The 19,290-nt window shown below is 34.7% G+C and overlaps 1 protein-coding gene across 13 annotated transcripts in view; it reads right to left on the reverse strand.

Moving 5' to 3' along the window:
- LOC123559387 (CLIP-associating protein 1-like) overlaps window positions 1-19,290 on the reverse strand; it is a 146,963-nt gene that overhangs the window by 14,526 nt on the left and 113,147 nt on the right. For 11 of the 13 annotated variants that reach the window (XM_053552735.1, XM_053552733.1, XM_053552740.1 and 8 more), the window contains 6 exons: window positions 10,811-10,954; window positions 10,470-10,556; window positions 8,973-9,091; window positions 7,878-8,127; window positions 5,451-5,529; window positions 3,119-3,157 (listed from right to left, as the gene is read on the reverse strand). In XM_053552735.1, the coding sequence (XP_053408710.1) occupies window positions 3,119-3,157; window positions 5,451-5,529; window positions 7,878-8,127; window positions 8,973-9,091; window positions 10,470-10,556; window positions 10,811-10,954 (718 nt within the window). Of the gene's footprint in view, window positions 1-3,118; window positions 3,158-3,872; window positions 3,894-5,450; window positions 5,530-7,877; window positions 8,128-8,972; window positions 9,092-10,469; window positions 10,557-10,810; window positions 10,955-19,290 lie in introns of all 13 variants that reach the window. The other 2 variants (XM_053552732.1, XM_053552734.1) reach the window with 2 other exon arrangements.

Below are 19,290 nucleotides of genomic sequence, written 5' to 3' on the forward strand. Positions count from 1 at the left end.
AGTTTTCTAACAAAACCAATATCATCTGATTTTTGAACAATGTAAGAGTATCAAAAAATGTTGTTTTTTGTTGTTGATGTTTGTGTTTGCTTTTGAAAATGGCATCGTTTACATTAACGGTTGTTTTTATTTCATTATCAAAATTCTGCTAGGAAAAAAAGGGGCTGTATGTTCTTTCGAAAAGTAATGTCTCTGAGGCAAGAAGAAAGACTGACATATACATGACGTCATTTATTTGTATAATTATTTCATTAACACTACTGCAGCAGAAATACCATAGATACCCATGTATAATGCGCACCCATGTATAATACGCATCCCCGCTTATACTGGTAGATACTATAATTATAATCAATGCAGCAAATACTATCAAAAAGAGAGAAACCAAGTTTGCTTTCAACCTATAAATCTTCCCTGATAAATAGAAAACTATCTCATTTATTTATACCAAAACTCGAGGCTTGAACGCAATACAGGCGTAACTAATACTTAATAAAGACAGACTTACGACAGTATTGCATTCAACCCTCTTGATTACAAATTCATAATGGCAGCTGGAAAAATTAGCAATGTGTATTCATGAAAAATCACAATTAAAAAAATTATCTACGTAAATTTGTATTATCATTATGGCGTGTAAAGTTGGTGTAAAATTAGAAAATGACTATAGATCTCATCATTTACACATTAGTTCTTTTAGCAAAAACAATCAATAATTTTCAATTACAAGACATAACATCATGCATTTGACCAAACAATTTTCATGCAGTGTTATAAATTGGAATAAGTTTTATCTGTCACTTTTAAGAGTATTCTGTCCACAATATCTGTTAAAAAAAAATTTTTTTTTTTTTTTTTAAACGTAATTCTTGGATTAAATTAACCAACATACTATAGTAAGTGTGTAATAAAACAAACAAGAGGGTCATGATGACCCTGGATCGCTCAACTGAGTAATATTAGCTACATGTTTTAAATGTCAAACAGATGATAAAATATTAAGAAAGTCAGTAGGTCACATTCATGGTCAATGAAATTCAGTTTTACGATTTGTGTGCAAAACTGTGTATGTCATCAAAATTTCAAGGCTGTATATTAAAAAACAAGAAAGTAGGTCAGTAGGTCAAGGTCACAGTCAAGTGACATCATATTACTTGGGGTCATCAGGTAATTATAATTAAACAGTCTTGGAAATAGGATCAGATGATTTTTTAAGTATTTTTCCTATATAACTCACATAATAACTAAGTGACCCAGGGTGGGGCCTCTTTTAACCCAAGGGGCATAATTTGAACAATTTTGGTAGAGGACTACTAGACAATGCATCATACCAAATATCAAAAGCCTAGGTCATATGGTTTCAGACAAGAAGATTTTTAAAGCGTTTTCCTATATAAGTCTATATAAAACTTGGGACCCCCAGGGCAGGGCCTCTTTTCACCCAAGGGGTACAATTTGAACAATTTTGGTTGAGGACCATAAGACAATGCAACAAACCAAATATCGAAGGTCTAAGTGTTGTGGTTTCAGACAAGAAGATTTTTAAACTTTTTTTCCTATATAAGTCTATGTAAAACTTGGGACCCCCGGGGTGGGGCCATATTTGATCCTAGGGGGATAATTTGAAAAATCTTGGTAGAGGACCACTAGATGGTGCTACATACCAAATATCAAAGCCCTAGGCCATGTGGTTTTGTACAAGAAGATTTTCAAAGTTTTCCCTATATAAGTCTATATAAACCGTATGAAAACCAGGGCGGGGCCATATTTGATCCGAAGGGGATAATTTGAAAAATTTTGGTAGAGGACCACTAGATGATGCTACATACCAGATATCAAAGCCCTAGGTCCTGTGGTTTTGGACAAGAAGATTTTTAAAGTTTTTCCTTTCGGTTGCCATGGCAACCAGAGTTCTGCATGGAATTCAATTCTTTGAATAATTTTGAAAGGGGGCCACCCAAGTATCATTCCTGTGAAGTTTGGTGTAATTCTGCCCAGTGGTTTTCAAGAAGAAGATTTTTTTAGAAATTGTTGACGCACGACGGACATCAAGCGGTCACAATAGCTCACCTTGTCACTTTGTGACAGGTGAGCTAAAAACATTGGTCAATATAACAATAAATGGTAAATATAACAAGAAAAGTGTGATGAGAATGATAGTAAAGCACTTCCTATAAATATAATGCCCGACTTAGTTTCAAACATCATTAACTGAGTGAAAGCATGCTATCTTTATTTTTTTTCTGGAAAATTTAAAGCCCCATAGTGCATTAAATTTCATGTTTTAAATAGACAAGGCTTTTATCTATTGAAGTATTTTCATCATCAGTGCAAAACAAGTCTACAGATGTTTTTGAATATATTCAAAGTCAATCCTTTTAAGGGGAGGTAATCAGAAAAGTATATCTCATAAAATATACATTTACAATCTTGAGAAGATTTCTTTAGAATTTACAGATAAAAGAAAGGAATTTAATATAATTCATTTTCACAGCATCATTTGCATTTTACATTTTGTGAAGCATATATTAAACAAACACGTACTGAGCCTTTAAAGTTAATGTATCTGTCACTGTGTAAACATTGCAAGAACATGTTTAGAACAAAGAGGTCATGCTGGAGTCACTGAACAAAAACAGGAAGTGTTGTCTGGTTTAGTTACAATGCATCATGAAGCCTTTCAACCATGCACAAAGTCACATAAAATAGTCCACTTATCCAAATGTGTAAAATTATTTTTGTCACAATTCACATCATAATTTTATAATTTCTTCCATTTCAGAAAAGGTTTACATTTCAATAATTTGGGATTTAATCTATGGAAGTAAAAATCCCAAAAATATTTTAAGAAACAACTTTAAGACGCTTCTAAAAAAAAAGTAGTTCGGCATGGCCTTTTTCAAAATGACAACATGCAAACGTACAAATACCTCAGACAATGATACATGTATAGAATTTCCTCCTTGAAATTCTGAGTTTCGAAATTTGCTTCTAACATAAGCTTACAAAATGTTCATAGTTATGGAATGGCCTTGAAATCGGTCTTTGTATACAAATTTCTTTCATTAAAAGGCTTCATTCAGCACTGTGCAATATAAGGCAGATAACTTATACCAACCCTCCTTTAAATTCCAACCAAGTAATAGTCTGAATGGATCTAGATTGCAAATTATGGGGAAAAAGAGAAAACTTAATAATGTACCATCAATCTCAAAATGTTTCGTTAAGGTAGTGCACCCATAGTGAAAATCTGAAATTTCCGTTCCATCACATATTTTCTATGTGGTTCAGTATGGAATTTGTCATAAGCAGTTTGAAATGGAAAGTCATATGGTTGTATTAGGGTCATTTATGGCCAAAGAATTAACAGGCCTGGGATCTGTTTTGGAATGAGGGGCCTGAAAATCTACTTTCAAGGCCTGAAAATTTTTTTTTAAATAGAGTTATGCAGGGAAATTCTGGCAAACGCCTGAAATCAGGACCAATCCTGATAAAAACCTAAGCCTGAGAATATTAAAACAGCATAGAAGAAGAGAATGCAATTGCACAGGAAATGTTGATTGTCATAATGGGTGCAATACCTTAAGCAAACACAATGGAATTCAAACAATTAATTAACAGCCATTTGCCTGTTCTACAAATGAAATACATACTATACCAGCTTAAAGCTCTTTGTGAGATAGCTGGAGAAACATGTCTCATTTTAATTGCCCTTTTTTTTAAAAAACAGACAACCAAATATCACAGGTATTAAGCAAACAAAATATAAATTTGAGCTGAAACTAAAGAATCTGTTAGTACAAATCGGGCTCCCATCAACAACACATATGAAAGCTAGAGATATATAAATAACTCGCATCATTCCAATTAACCTTTTGTCTTTTTCTTTTTTCCTGAAAATCAGAATTGGTCATAAATCTCTGGCAAATATTCAATTTATTACTTTTGTGTCTACATCTAATAGCGGATATTGATTCAAAACTGATTCAATATGGATTCACAATTAAACAGATATAGTTTTTTTTTAAAAAATTCATTAAGTTCTATATAGAATTTCTTTGTAAAACCAACAAACAAACAACTTTTTATCTGACTCAGTAATGTCTTTTATTGTCAAACCATTTAGCCATGAACCATGAATAAATTTAAATAAAACTGAACAAGTAATTATAAAGCTTTTTTCTTTACTGAATCTACCAAAATACGTTTTCATAAAACCTATGCAGCTTACTTGTGTAAGGTTGCGACCAAGAGCGCTACTTTATTTTATCTACTGTTTTAGATTAAGGGCATATTAGAATTGAAATAATGTATAGCAAAATCATGTTTTACTTAAATTAATACACTCAAAATCGGTTGTATGTCACTAGAATAATTCACTCCGGCTACGCCGTGAAATTACCCACAGAAGTATAACCTTTTTCCGTGTATTAATAACGTTAAAACACCATTTTCTATACATTATTTTTTGAATCACCTACATGTAAACAGTTCAGAATTCCCATTCATTGTTTAAAACGCTTTAAAAGATATGTGCTCTGAAAGTCCTACAAATTTTTCATCGCTCAATAGTTAACCAACTTGGCAACAATATGAAAACATGCACGGGAAAATCACTGCAGCACTCATGAAAATGGTCATGTGACTTTTTACCAAATCGTCAAAGTGAAAAACAGAATTTTGCTGATTATGTATTATATAATGCAATACCTCAGTTTTTATTGGTATTAGTGCATGGGAACAGGTAAACAGCACCCCTTTGCTGAGCAACTTTGATATACGAAAAAATATAATACTGCCGTAAAATCAGGTAATTTTAAAAGCTCACTATATTCAAAACTGGGAACGTTTCAGGTTGAATATTCTTAATACATGTCCAACTTGTGAGACATTATTAGTTACACTGCTTGTTGGTGACAGGATACGGGATATACGCTGTCGAGGAAATCCATATCAGGTGAGAGCGAAGCTCGAGCCTGATATGGATTTTTGAGACAGCGTATATCCCGTATCCTGTCACCAACAAGCTGTGTAACGATTTTATCTTGCCGACTACCCTTTACTTACATGCCATAATCTAATATTTTGTAAATTAACAAAGCGGCAGCCATTTTTTTAAAATCAAAATTCATATCTGAAATGTACTAGCAGGATATGGAATATATCCTGTCTCCACGTGACGTCTATTGACCAATAGAAATGCAAGAAACTTGTAGGAGGCAAGATAAATCACAGTACACTTTTTGGCTATTTATTTTTTCTCAAACAGGACCAGTTAACAAATATAGCGAAAATAAATCCCTTGAGAAAACTTCTGATTTTATAGTGAGGTAGGTGCATCCAAATTTTACTATGATTAAAGAGAGACTTTTTCCACTTTTTCATAAATCAAAAACACACCATAACACAAAGTTCTAAGTTTACACGTACACTGTAGTGTATATACTAACCTTCATTGAAAGAAATATCATTTTCGGCATTGAACACTGCTTCCGCTTGGTTACTTCGGTTATATCCATTCAATGTGCTCTGAAAATATAGACATATCAAATGCGTAAATTTGTAAATAGAGTGTTAATTTCGTTACATGCAATGAACCCAATGACAATGAAAAATACAGTTGAAACTCAATGTCTAAAACTCGCTTATCTCAAAATTCAGGCTAGCTCAAAGACATTTTCAAGTCTCGTCCTGAAAACACGTGCGCAAGTCTAATTTCGGTTATCTCAAAGTGAAATGCTCAATCCCTTGAAATTCAAGATACCTAGTTTCAACTGTATATGAACTGCGCCATGAGAAAACCAACATAGTGGGTTTGCGACCAGCATGGATCCAGACCAGCCTACGCATCCACGCAGTCTGGTCAGGATCCATGCTGTTCGCTAACGGTTTCTCTAATTGCAATAGGCTTTGAAAGCGAATAGCATGGATCCTGACCAGATTGCACGGATGCGCAGGCTGGTCTCGATCCATGCTGGTCGCAAAGCCACTATGTTGATTTTCCCATGGCATGGCTCATATAACTGTACTGAAGTCAAAGAGATATTAAACTCTTTGTCTCATTCATTAGGACATTGTCTTCATTAATATCAAGATGTAAGTTTAACAAATCAGTCGCTAATAAATTGCTTTCTGTTACAAACAGTGTATCTGGTGCATTATGGGTTATCCACTAGACTAACTATCGACTTGTTTGATATTAAATTGCTTTTTTTTTTTTTTTATTTTAGTTCTAGTGCAGTTTTTCAACAGTATTCCAGTTTCAGTTATGTACAGGTTAGAGTTTAACCTAACCTGTGTTCCTTGATTCTGTACCAGTACAAACCAGTTCTCCACAAGAAATTGCCAACTTCTCTACATGAATCAAGATGTGGAGGACGAATGATTTCAGACCCAATGTCTTTTATCAAATCGTCACAGAGAAGACACACCTTGCCTGGGGATCAAACTTTCAGTTGGAATTGTAATTTACATCATTGAATAACCAAGAAACAAGGCAGTAAGAGAGAACTAGCAAACTTTTGAAAAAGTTTCTCTGATGTGCAACAAAATTTAACAATATATTTAAACAGCACAATTCAAACTTAATACTCTCCCCTTCCTTCCCCTGTATTGGGCAGATACACAAACACTTTGACGTCAAGAGATTTCATGTCCTTTATAAATCGCTAAATCTTACCAATTATTACATACTCATTTTTACTCTCCATTAAATTACAATGGAACCGGAAACGTCACTATTTTTCCATACCGACATCTAAATCTCATATCGGGTGCTTGACACAATTTTTAGGGCCTTATTTTTTATCTGCATCAGTATTCTCGACTTTATTCGGGCTATTGAACAAAGTCAAAATATCTATACAATATTTATATTATTTATCGTGATGAAGGAGTAGAATACTCTGAAACCGGTCGATCAAACTAAATAATCAAACTTTTTCCGGTGTTTGACATGTGGTCCTTCTTTTTTGAATTTATAACATTTATATTTGTAAATACACATGTAATAAAAATATTCTTAGCTTTGCATCCAGAAATATGCACTTGTTCTTTAGCTGAATAATATTGTGGTTCCTAAAGTCGCACAATATTTCTGCTGGAGAACTCGTGCATATTTCATCACGTGTTTAAGTCACTTACTGCATCAATAGCATTATAAAAAAAATGAAAGCCACATTAACATTTAAAGAATAATCATTGTATATAAATTACTCCACATCCATGAGCTTGATGTCAAAGAAATTAGCACTTTAATGTTGATAATGAATAAATATATAACTGACAAAAAGTTAATTCATTTTATGGAAGCAATCTGCTGTCATGTATTAAATTATTGACAGTTCTGAATATCAGAAGTCAAGAAAATTTGTTCATGATTTTTCTTTGGCTTAGATATTATGTCAAAGTGATTCAAGCCAAGCGGCAACTTTTCCAGCTTTTGAAGCTGAAGGAAGACCCCAGATGCACCTCAGAGTATTATTTCTGGAAAGAGAAGGCACCTAGGTAGAATCAATGGTTGTAAGCCTGTATGACGGTTTCCTCTCATGAACAATTCTGCACCTTAAGCAAGTTTCACACCCGTTATCATTGAAGGGCAAGCGATTGGAAGTCAGTGACCATAACCACTTGGACATTGAGGCCCCTAATATGTTCATGAATGTTGAGCACAAATATAAACACCGTTCACTATAAAAAATGTGTAACACTTAAGGATGGCATCTATCTGCTAGCTGTTTCTTTTCATACACATAGTATTTGACAATATTAAATGTCAGACATCAAACACTTGCACATACGAATGTTAACAGTAAAACAGATTGGTGCTCATTTTGGGATTCTAAAAGGTCCTCTTTTACTTCTATCAAATACATTACCTCATCTGAATAACGTGAAGGATTGTACTGCGGCTTTCTGGATTCCCCGGCATCGGGACTGTCATTCCGTAAATCCTGAATACCACTATCTTGTGACGTAAAGTCTTTGCGCTTTTTCACATCGTCAAATTGATCAAGTTTACTATTAAAACTGAGATTTTGAATATCAGCTGATGTTTTCTTTATAGAATTATAAATGTCTTCAGGGTTCATGTTTTCTGTGTCCGCCTCATCTCTGCTATACGGTCCCCTTAAATAGATACAAAAACATGTAAGTGGTTGGCTGATATATTGGGAAAAGTTTATGCTTTATTGAATCATCTTGGTATGTTCTTGTAACAACCAGACTTTAGACAAGGCATGCTTAGACAGTAATAGCAGGTGTCGAAAGAATAACATTTCTTACTGTCCAGGAAGCCGACTCCCAATTTAGATCAAAATATGTTTTAAGCCTTCTTCAACAATAAAGTGTATAACAAGAGCACCCCCTATGGGTGCCATCTCTCGTCTGCAAGTGCTGGACAGTATGCAAGAAAAGAGTTACAGTTCAGAATTTCTAAGTACAAAAAGGGCCATAATTCTGACCAAATGCAGGTTAGAATTATGGTTCTTGGCCCACATAGTCAACTAATGATGATAAACAAGTGCACAAAGTTTCAAAGCTGTAGCTCTTATAGCATTTGAGAAAATGTGGACCTAAAAAAACAATTTAACCAAGAAACTCAAATTTTCTAAGTACAAAAAGGGCCATAATTGGGACAAAATGCATATCAGAAAACTTTATGGTTACTGGCCTACACAGTCACCTAATGGCGATAAACAATGACAAAACAAGTGTGCAACATTTCAAAGCTGTAACTCTTAAAGTTTTTGAAAAAAGGTGGACCTAAACTAGACTTTTAACCAAGTAACTCAATTTTTCTAAACAAGTGCGCAAAGTTTCAAAGCTGTAGCTCTTACAGTTTTTGAGAAAAGGTGGACTTAAACAAACATTTTAATCGATGCCGACGATCAAGTGATGACAATACCTCAGATTTTTTTTAAAAAATCAGACAAGCCAAAAATATATAAACAAGACTGCAAACGAGTTGATACCTAGATGAGGGCCGACTACGGTTCTGATGCATCTGTGGGCTGGCAGTATTTCTGGGCGTGAGCACTTCCGGTTCATGAGCACCCTTCATATGATGGTTGAGAATTTTGGTCGCCCCATCCTGAGAATGAAAACAAAAACGTATGTTAAAAGAGACAAAGAAAAAAGCACAAAATACCGTTCAATGTTTCTGTAATTACACTAGTTTACTAGCTTCAACTCAAAATTTCCTTCAGAATGATAGCTTATCAAAACAGAATTAGGTCTATCAGTAACAAAGATGCCATTTAACAGACATAAACATACGATGTTAATTTAACAACATTGGAAACAGTATACACAAAGTACTGCACAAACAGGAGTATAGTTTTGCAGAGTAATATGCACACTAAAGTCAGCTCTGAAGCGGACTGTGTTGAATAGAAACCTTGAGGGATTGACTGAATAGCTAACTGCACTACTGTCCATGATTAGCCTGCACCAATGTGCAGGATGATCTTGGTCTGCAATGATCGCAAAGGCAGAATCGCTTGCCGCCAACAGACTGAAGATTAAAATCAAGAGGATTCACTGGTAGATGTGCATTTTTGTTCTAACAGCCACTGTGACTTAGACCTTTGTCCTTAGATCTTTGTCCTTAAAATCATATTATGGGGTCATCGAATACCCATGAGCAATTGGTCTTACCGCATTTAGGATCATAAATCAAGACATTCTCAAGATACTGAGTAGATACTAAACTGATAACAGAGACAACAACAGGCACCTTTGGGCTTAGATAGGGATCTTTTAAAAGATTTTAAGTGGGAGTCTGGGGGTTTAAGCCTTAAATGGGTATAACCTTTTTACATAACAATACAGATATAAACTTGACAAGACAATCAATACAGTGTACTTGCTGACAAAAAAATCACAACTTTTGCTACAACTGCCATTTTATCAAAACAAAACAATTAGCATATGGACAGACATTCTGCAATAACATTGAGTCATATTTTTTATATAGAAGCAAACCCTTTTACAATCCTAGAGTAATTCAGGTTTAAACTTGATAAAACAAACAATACTATGTACTTGCTGACAAAAAGAAAGCTTGCTACAATTTCCATTTTATCAAAAACAAAATAATTACCATATGGATAAATATTCTGCAATAACATTAAGTCATATTTTTTTTTATGTAATACAAATTGTACTTTTTCTACAGGAAGCTAGCTGTCATTCTCACCATTTCATTTTATATATACAGTCAGCCTTCATTCACTTGAACTTGCATAATCAAAACGCAACCCTTTTCTCAAAGTCCTTGTCAGGTCCTGGCAAATTTTTTATATAATGTATAATTTTCAATCGCTTGAACTACAGCTATCTTGAACAACTTTTGCCAGTCCCGTATTCGAGCAAACAAAGTTCTACTGTAATCTTTATTTTGAGGCATACTGATGCAGGGGTTTCGTTATCTTTAGCCAAGATTCGACTGCATTTCACAAAGAACCTACCTGGAATGCCTTCGGTAAGCCAGACAACATCATAGTAAACTCTGAAGGATTCAAGTTGAATAATGCAAACAATACCAACTGTGCTGACTGAAATAGTAACAAAAAGAAAACATTTTACAATAATACTGAGGTTTAATTTACCTAACAATTATCATGAACGGTGAGGCTCATGAGAACAGGTGCAAATAAATTTCAGCATTTTAGTCAGAAATTTTACCAGACTTGCAAATCTTTCAGAATATCATAATGGCAGCAAACAACTCAATTTTCAATTAATTGCAAACTATCATTATTAGTAAAATAGAGATGAATTATAACTTCATATTAAGAGCAATGCTTACCTTTCTAACTTCAACATTTTTTGGTTCATTTGTCCATGTGATAATCCGAGAGACGACAAGTCTTGTGTCACTGGAGTTGGTGAAATCATCAGCTTGCATACAAGGTACCAGTGTATTCAAATAATTCAACATGGCTAACTTTACCTGTAACACAGAAAACATACAGAGCTACTACTTCAAAATCAAAATGAACAATGCTAGAGTATGGTGTTTTAACACAAGCATAAAAGTTTAGAATGTACTTAAGCACAGAACTTTGCCTGAAACTGTTTCAAAACTGCTATGAAGAGACAAAATACCAGTCTATAGAATTTAAATACAAATGACATAACCATTAGATTTAGGATGCTCATAAAGTTCCCTTAAGAAAAAAAATGCAGACTTCAAATCAATACATATGGCCTGGGAAGCTGTATATGCAAGTGAAGATGACCTATCTACAATAAAGAAATTGAAGATTTCAACATGTGCATATATACTGGAAGCACAGTCCAATACATTTAGCACTGAAAGGCTTGTTACAAGTTAATGTACAGTTTTTGAATGGCAAAATTTGGTTTAATTTGGGATTTTGACCATGAACATCTAAATTTGGTTTTTGATCCAGACAATGCCCTTTGGAAATAAATCATTGTATATCATTTTTTGACATACCAGTAACCTGTACATGTACAAAATTTCAAGCTCTCTCTCTAATTTTGACACAAACTTTCTGACGTTCTCTCTGAAAACTTGTCTTCGACTTTTTCCTGTTCAATACTATTATGTAACCCCTTTACACATTCTTACTATTTTTTTTCATGTTTACATCAGCTTCTTAACATTTCATAACAACTACCGTACGAGTCCAAACATTCATGACATAGAAATATCTGCAAATTCAAGGAATTCGCGTAAATATCAGCCAGCGAAATTTCGTACAATTATCAAGACATGTCATTATTGCCAAATTAAGATAAATAAACTTAGCTTTGGCACTTCAGTTTTTAGCTATTCCCTAATATTTCCATTTGTGAAACATCTGGAATTGGCAATTTGCGTACTTTTTAACCCATGAATATATCGATGCTTACAGAATTATACAATAACTTTGCATGCAACAGAGCAGTTACAGTATGTATTACAATACCATTAAAAGCTTACACACAGAGTATGAAATTGAATAATGTAAAAAGAACAGAAATGCGACATGATATATGAAATTTATTATTTCGCATATTTAAAAAAAAAAAAAAAAAGATTGTTCAAAAAGGAAGAGGAGCTATTCTAAGAGTATTTACTTGTGTTACATAATGAATTATTATATATGTGCATGGAGTTCACATGTGTTCTTTAAGGACTACTACTGATATGGATAGTTCATTCATAACAATAAACAAGAAACGCCGCAATGCCACGAAACCAGGTTTTCAACACTTTTCATAAGAATAAACAAGAGTGCCAGAATGTCACAATATACGCCCGTCACAGCAAATTTCTTTACTCTAGCACCTGTATTTGCAGATGTAATTTTAATTTTGTGGTTGTTAAGTAATCATTGTAATTCTTTTGTTTTTCTAAGTCCACGAAAAAAACTCCTTACCAGGTAGAGATACCTTAAAATACACCTAAAATTAGAAAGTAACAACTATGTTGTACCACAGAAAAGTGGTCTTGGTTTTTCCCTACGGCATACATGTGATAAGTTCAGAATCCCAAAACTGGAGGTTTGCCATTTTTCAGCTGGAGTTGGGGTCTCAAAACTGGAGGTTTTTTATCGACATAAATTAAGCGCGCGGACACATAACTTAGAGACAAAATCCAACATTTTTGGCCACAAAATAATGTATATAAGTCTACACCAGAAGAAACAATCCTCATAACTCTTGATTCGAATTTTGACAGAGTTATGCCACTTTTTAACTTCATTTTTTTTTTGTTAAAGTTTTATATAATGTCTAACATCTCTGTTACATTCAAAGCTATTGACTATTATGCCCCTTTTACTGGCAAAGCTTTAATTGCCCCTTTTACTGGCAAAGCGTTAATTCAGAGTCAATCACTGAGAAAAGTCGAGCATGCTATCTTATAATTACAGAACCTCCCTCTTGTTCTAACTTTAAACTTTCTTAACAGATTAAATTTGTAGAAACAAAGTCTCAATTTAGGTCTGAAATGGTGGTGAACATGCATTAACATTATTCTACTCGAGGACTTTAAAAAAAAAACGAAGTTCTAAATTGGTCTGAACACAACTCATAAATTATGTAAATTCCTTACCCCACCCACTTTCGTATAAAAATACTGATGATTTTGACATGAAAAATAGAAAACAGAAATGCATCAACATGTATTTACCCTTACCAAAATAATGTAGATTGATGTTATCAAATAAATGAGTGTGTGTTTTCATCCAATTTTCAATGAAATATGTCCGATTTAGTAGCAAATTAATTTGGTAAACATTGGAAGAAAATGGCGTAACTCCATAAGGGGAAATAACACTCCTGTTCTAAAAATAGTAATGGGTTGGTTTTATCACAATTATTTATGTGATTTTATTACCGAGCAAAATTTTTCTTTGAATAATCAAAATTCATTTCAGTTGGGAATTATTTCTTATGACTGGGAGTTTTTTGCTTCAAATTGGTAAAAAATGGAGCTTAATTGGCATTGAGAATGGGCAGATATTCGGCCCCGTGAGACAGGTGGAAAATGCCCTGCTTGTCTAATCCCTTATCAAAACAAACAATTAATAATTCACCTGTGAAAAACAACTCTTTCCTCCAGCTACATGTGTGTCAAACATGTATTATACACAACAGTCGGTGACACTTTGATTTACTGTGCAAACATGTTTGGCACTCCTCGGTAATTATCAACCCAGTCATAATACTACTACTACGGTCAATTATAAAAAAGTTACAATATAAGTTATTTATAGTAACAACTAAGGGAAGTTAATCTTTAAAAAAAAAAAAAAAAAAAAATTGTAAGTCCACACAAATCCTTACCAGGTAGAGATTGGTCAAAATACACCTCAAAATTGGATGTAACATGCATGTTGTACTACAGAAAAGTGGTCTCGATTTTTCCCTACGTCTAGTAATGAAAAAGTTACAATATAAGCTATTTATAGTAACAACAAAGGGAAGTAATTCTAAAGAAGGGAACTGCGCAAGACACTTCGTCTCATGATGGTGTATAATTGTGCCAAGTTACATCAAAATCCCTCTATGCATGAAGAAGATATGCTCCGGACAAAGTTTTCATTCTTGTATCCTTTGACCTCTAAGTGTGACCTTGACCTTAGACCTAGGGACCTGGTTCTTGCGCATGACACTCCGTCTCATGATGGTGAACAATTGTGCCAACTTTCATCAAAATCCCTCCATGCATGTAGAAGATATGCTAACCCTAACCCTAACCTAACCCTAACCCTATTTTTAGTAACAATGACCTTGACCTTGATCCCAGAAACCCCAAAATCAATCCCAAGCTACAACTTTATATAAGTTTTCTATACACCAAGTTTCATCATGATAGCTCATTCCTAAGTTAAGTTATTGATCGGAAACCCTTTTTCTATTTTAAGTAACAGTGACCTTGACCTTGACCCCAGAAACCCCAAAATCAATCCCAGCCTTTGTCTTGATATAAGCTACATACATACCAAGTTTTATTCAAATATCTTTACCGAAACAAAAGTTATTGACCGGAAACACCAGTTTGACGCCGCCGCCGCCGCCACCGCCGCCGCCGCCCGCCCGCCCGACCGACATCTACCCCAATCTAATAACTCAGGTTTTCGTTGAAAACCTGGTTAATAAACTGGATGCAAAACTATCTAAAGGAGGCACAAAACCAATAAGAAACAGGCAACGGGCAGTTAACCCCTTTTGTTAGTGAAAAAGACAGTTTTGCCGAAGATAATGGAATTCCAACGAAGAAAGCAGCCCATTTCGGAATACAAATAACAACATAATTTGACTAGATTAAACCAACTCTATTAACTGAAAAGCAGATTTCAGATTACTCAACATTTTGAGGTAAAATAAAATTTTACCAGTATTTGGAAAGTAGTGCTGGGCATATAAATGACCTTTTCCCTACAAATTGTCATGCAAGAACAGAATACAAGGATTTTTCTTCTTCCAACCTTGCCATTTTCTCTAAATGATAACCTTTACTCTTATTTTTTACCTAAAAAATATGGGGCAATATAGGTCCCAAGAAAATACAGAAAATTTCTTAAATATATAGGTTAAAAGAGTTGGTTGAAAGTCTGAGAAAATAAACAAGAGGGCAGTGAAGGCCCTAATTCCCTCACCTGAGTACATGAACAAGAAAAGTTTCAAGAAGATCTAGTTAATATATGTGACTCCTAGAATGACAATCACATTCTTATGTTTTGTCCTAGTAACCTTGTTTTTAAATCAGTGACCAAGCTTTGAAAATACCACAAATTTTATTAGTTGTCAGCTTTCACATTTTAGCAACATTTTATGACATTTTTCACTTTTTGTATATTCCTTATATAACAGAGGCCTGTATTAGGCCCCTTCCCAATCCTAAAATATACTATTTTTTCCCAACTGTGGCAAAGATATTTCTCAAAGGTGTGATTTCCCAAAATCATGCCCACAGATGGTTAAGATTTTGTTTACATTTTAGTATTTCCAGGGGAAGCTTTTGTCTGGTATTGATATTTTGTAGCACTATAGCCTAACAATGCACAGGCCGCATTACCAGTCTAATCTGTTATGTTCCATGGCCTGGATTTGATAGTCAGTGTTTCAGGGGAGATAAATTGAATTCGTCTTTCGGTGCTTACTTCCGGTTGATTATTTTTCCCAAAATGGAAAATTATCGTGACACCAATTTCCCAATTTGAAAGCCCAAGGCCTCTTCCCAATTTCCTGATGAAAAGCCCTGTATTCTGTTTGAGATTTATTTAAGGAACAGAAAGACCTATTACACAGAGATGAATTCCTAATCCTTCAATTCATGTGGAAAAACATTCTGACCAGGTTTCACGTAAACATCTGGCTTCTATCTAATGTATTGACAAGGCTTTTATATGATTAAATTTTGACCTGAACATTTATTTCTTTTAGCCAGATGACCCACTTCAGAATTTGTTTGAGATTTTGTCGCAGCAAACATTTAGATCAAGTTCCATGAGGATAGGGTCAAAATTGTGATCTCTAGTGTATAAACAGTAAAATCGTTGACACCATTAGCCGCAACATCCATCTATGCTAACAGCTCCGCCTGAACCTTCAACCCTTACCCTGCTAAATTTCTATAATGAACTTGTCCATCTTTCATTTTGAACAGTACCATTAAGTGTTAAAAGGGGTGCTTACCAAAAAAGATACTGACTGAATGGCGAACAGTGTAGACCATGATCAGACTGCACGGATGTGCAGGCTGATCTTGGTCTGCATTAGTCCAAAGGCAGAATCACTGCCGCCAGCAGGCTAAGGGTTAATTCAGACAAGAAAATAAAAGTTATTTGTTCATAAGTATGTCTGCAAAATAGTGCAAAATAAGCAATCTTTGTCAAATTATATAATTCCTTGAAAAAACTTAGCTTCAATTCACATGTATGTTACGGACGTCAAGTGAACTTTTGCTTACAGAAAAATTATCATGTTAGTTTACTGTCTTCAATCAAGTACAAATGTAAACTTGATCACCGAACAAATTTTCAGAGAATATTTTTGAACTGTTCATGTAATATGTTAACGAGCCTACACCTCAACAAATATACAGGCGACTTCTACCAGAAAACAAGCCCGAAGACACCTTAAGCCTGAAACATGCTTCTTTTCTGCTGGCAAGGCGCCATTCTCGCATACCAGAGGTCTACCTTGGTTCCCCGGATGAACCTCTGGCACATTTCGCCGATATTTGTGGCTTGGTTACATTACAGGTAAAACGTTTCAGCCAATCAGCATCGTTTCACGACAAACTGTAGCGAACCAATCAAAATCGTCCGTGAAAAGCGTGACCGCGTCCTTTCTAATGTCGATGCCGACTTACGAGGAATATTATTATTTCTTAAGGTAAATTTCTTTACATCAAATTACAGGAATAAATCTTCATTACTCGCAATCATAGAATATTGCCTTTATCTGTCGTTAGCAAGTACATTGCTTACATGTTGTCTGAAGTTTCAATTCGGCATGCCAAATAGCGCGGCAAAGAATGATTGGCTGAAACTACTCCCGGTAATAATTACGAGTGCGCATGCGCACCAAATAAACGGTAGAAATAAATCAGAGGTTTGTCTCGAGATTTTGGCGAACCTCTGATGGATGAGAATGGCAAGGCGCAGGCTGGTCTGGATCCTTGCTGGTCGCAAAAGTGCACTATGCTGGTTTTCTCATGGTACGGCTCATTTTTTGTTACATGTTAGAACACACATTACCATTTCAAAACAGTACAAAGTCATATCTTTCAAATATAACCAAAATCACAAACATAAACCAGCTATGTAGGTAGGGATCTCAAAAAATAAACTACACATCATACCAAACATATTTATGAGTATGAATAAATCAATATGAGGTCTTTAGTAAATTTACAATGTAGGATACACAAGTTGCATGAAAACAGATGGTTAAAATGAATTATTTGAAAACTATGCTTTCGGCTATGCTCAAGACCACATGCATTTTCAATAAATGCTCTTACAATAACTATAAATACAATTCTTGATTAGTGACAATAGTTCTTATGTACAATTTTAGTTCATTCTTACAGGGCCTAGGAAAAGTCCATGGTCCTAGAAAACATCCATTCAAACAATATATTAAAGATGCATTAATAGTTGACATGAAGAAGTACTGGGAGTTAATCCTTACCCTGCTAAATTTCTATAATGAACTTGTCCATCTTTCAATTTGGACAGTACCATTAACTGTTAAAAGGGATGCTTAACAAAAAGAGATTGACTGAATGGCGAACAGTGCAAATCTTGATCAGTCTGCCCATTTGTGCAGGCTGATCATGATCTATACTGGTCGCAAAGGCAGAATCAATCATGTCCAGTGTGATATTAAAGGGTTAATCCATTTTCATGCACAATATCTAAAATGATATTTCAAGAAATTGTTTTTATTGAAATAAACACCCAGTGTTTCAAAATTTCTGAGACTTTCTGATACAAAAACTTAGAAACCATCTAGTCCTTCCCACATCCCCATTCTATTATAACAGAGTAGTATATGACCAAAAAAAATTACAATGATAAAATTGAGTTGGGGCATATGAATTTGTATGTGAGATGTGAGGTGTGTGTGCTGGAAGGAGGGGGGGATATCTTATTCTGAAAAATGACAATTCAGTATACTAACAAGAGGACCATGATGGTCCTGAATCGCTCACCTCTTCCCACATGACCCAGTTTTGAGTATGACGTCGTTTTTTCTATTATTTGACATAGTGTCCTAGTTTTTGAGCTCATGTGACCCAGTTTTGAACTTGACCTAGATATTATCAAGATAAAAATTCTGACCAATTTTCATGAAGATCCATTGAAAAACATGGTCTCTAGAGAGGTCACAAGGTTTTTCTATTATTTGACCTATTGACCTAGTTTTCGAAGGTACGTGACCCTGTTTTGAACTTTACCTAGATATCATCAAGGTGAACATTCTCACTAATTTTCATGAAGATCTCATGAAAAATATGGCCTCTAGAGAGGTCACAAGGTTTTTCTATTTTTATATCTACTGGCCTAGTTTCTGAACGCACATGACCCAGTTTCAAAACTGACCTAGATATCATCAAAGTGAACATTCAGATCAATTTTCATGAAGATCCATTGAAAAATATGGCCTCTAGAGAGGTCAAAAGATTTTAATAATTTTAGACCTACTGACCTAGTTTTTGACCGCAGTTGACCCAGTTTCAAACTTGACCTACATATCATCAAGATGAACATTCAGACCAACTTTCATACAGATCCCATGAAAAGTTTGGCCTCTTGAGAGGTTACAAGGTTTTTATATTATTTGACCTACTGACCTAGTTTTTTAAGGTACGTGACCTAGTTTCAAACTTGACCTAGATATCATCAAGGTGAACATTCTGACCAATTTTCATGAAGATCCATTGAAGGGTATGGCCTCTAGAGATGTCACAAGGTTTTCTACTTCAAGACCTACTGACCTAGTTTTTGATCGCAGTTGACCCAGTTTCAAACCTGATTTTTATATCATCAAGATGAACATTCAGACCAACTTTCATACAGATCCCATGAAAAATATGGCCTCTAGAGAGGTCACAATGTTTTTTCATTATTTGACCTACTGACCTACTTTTTGATGGCACCTGACCCACTTTCGAACTTGACCTAGATATCATCAAGATGAACATTCTGACCAATTTTTATGGAGATCCATTCACAAGTATGGCCTCCAGAGAGGTCACAAGGTTTTTCTATTTTTAGACCTACTGACCTAGTTTTTGACCACACATGACCCTGTTTC

Source organism: Mercenaria mercenaria, chromosome 10 (assembly GCF_021730395.1).
Source record: "Mercenaria mercenaria strain notata chromosome 10, MADL_Memer_1, whole genome shotgun sequence".
Taxonomy (NCBI): domain Eukaryota; kingdom Metazoa; phylum Mollusca; class Bivalvia; order Venerida; family Veneridae; genus Mercenaria; species Mercenaria mercenaria.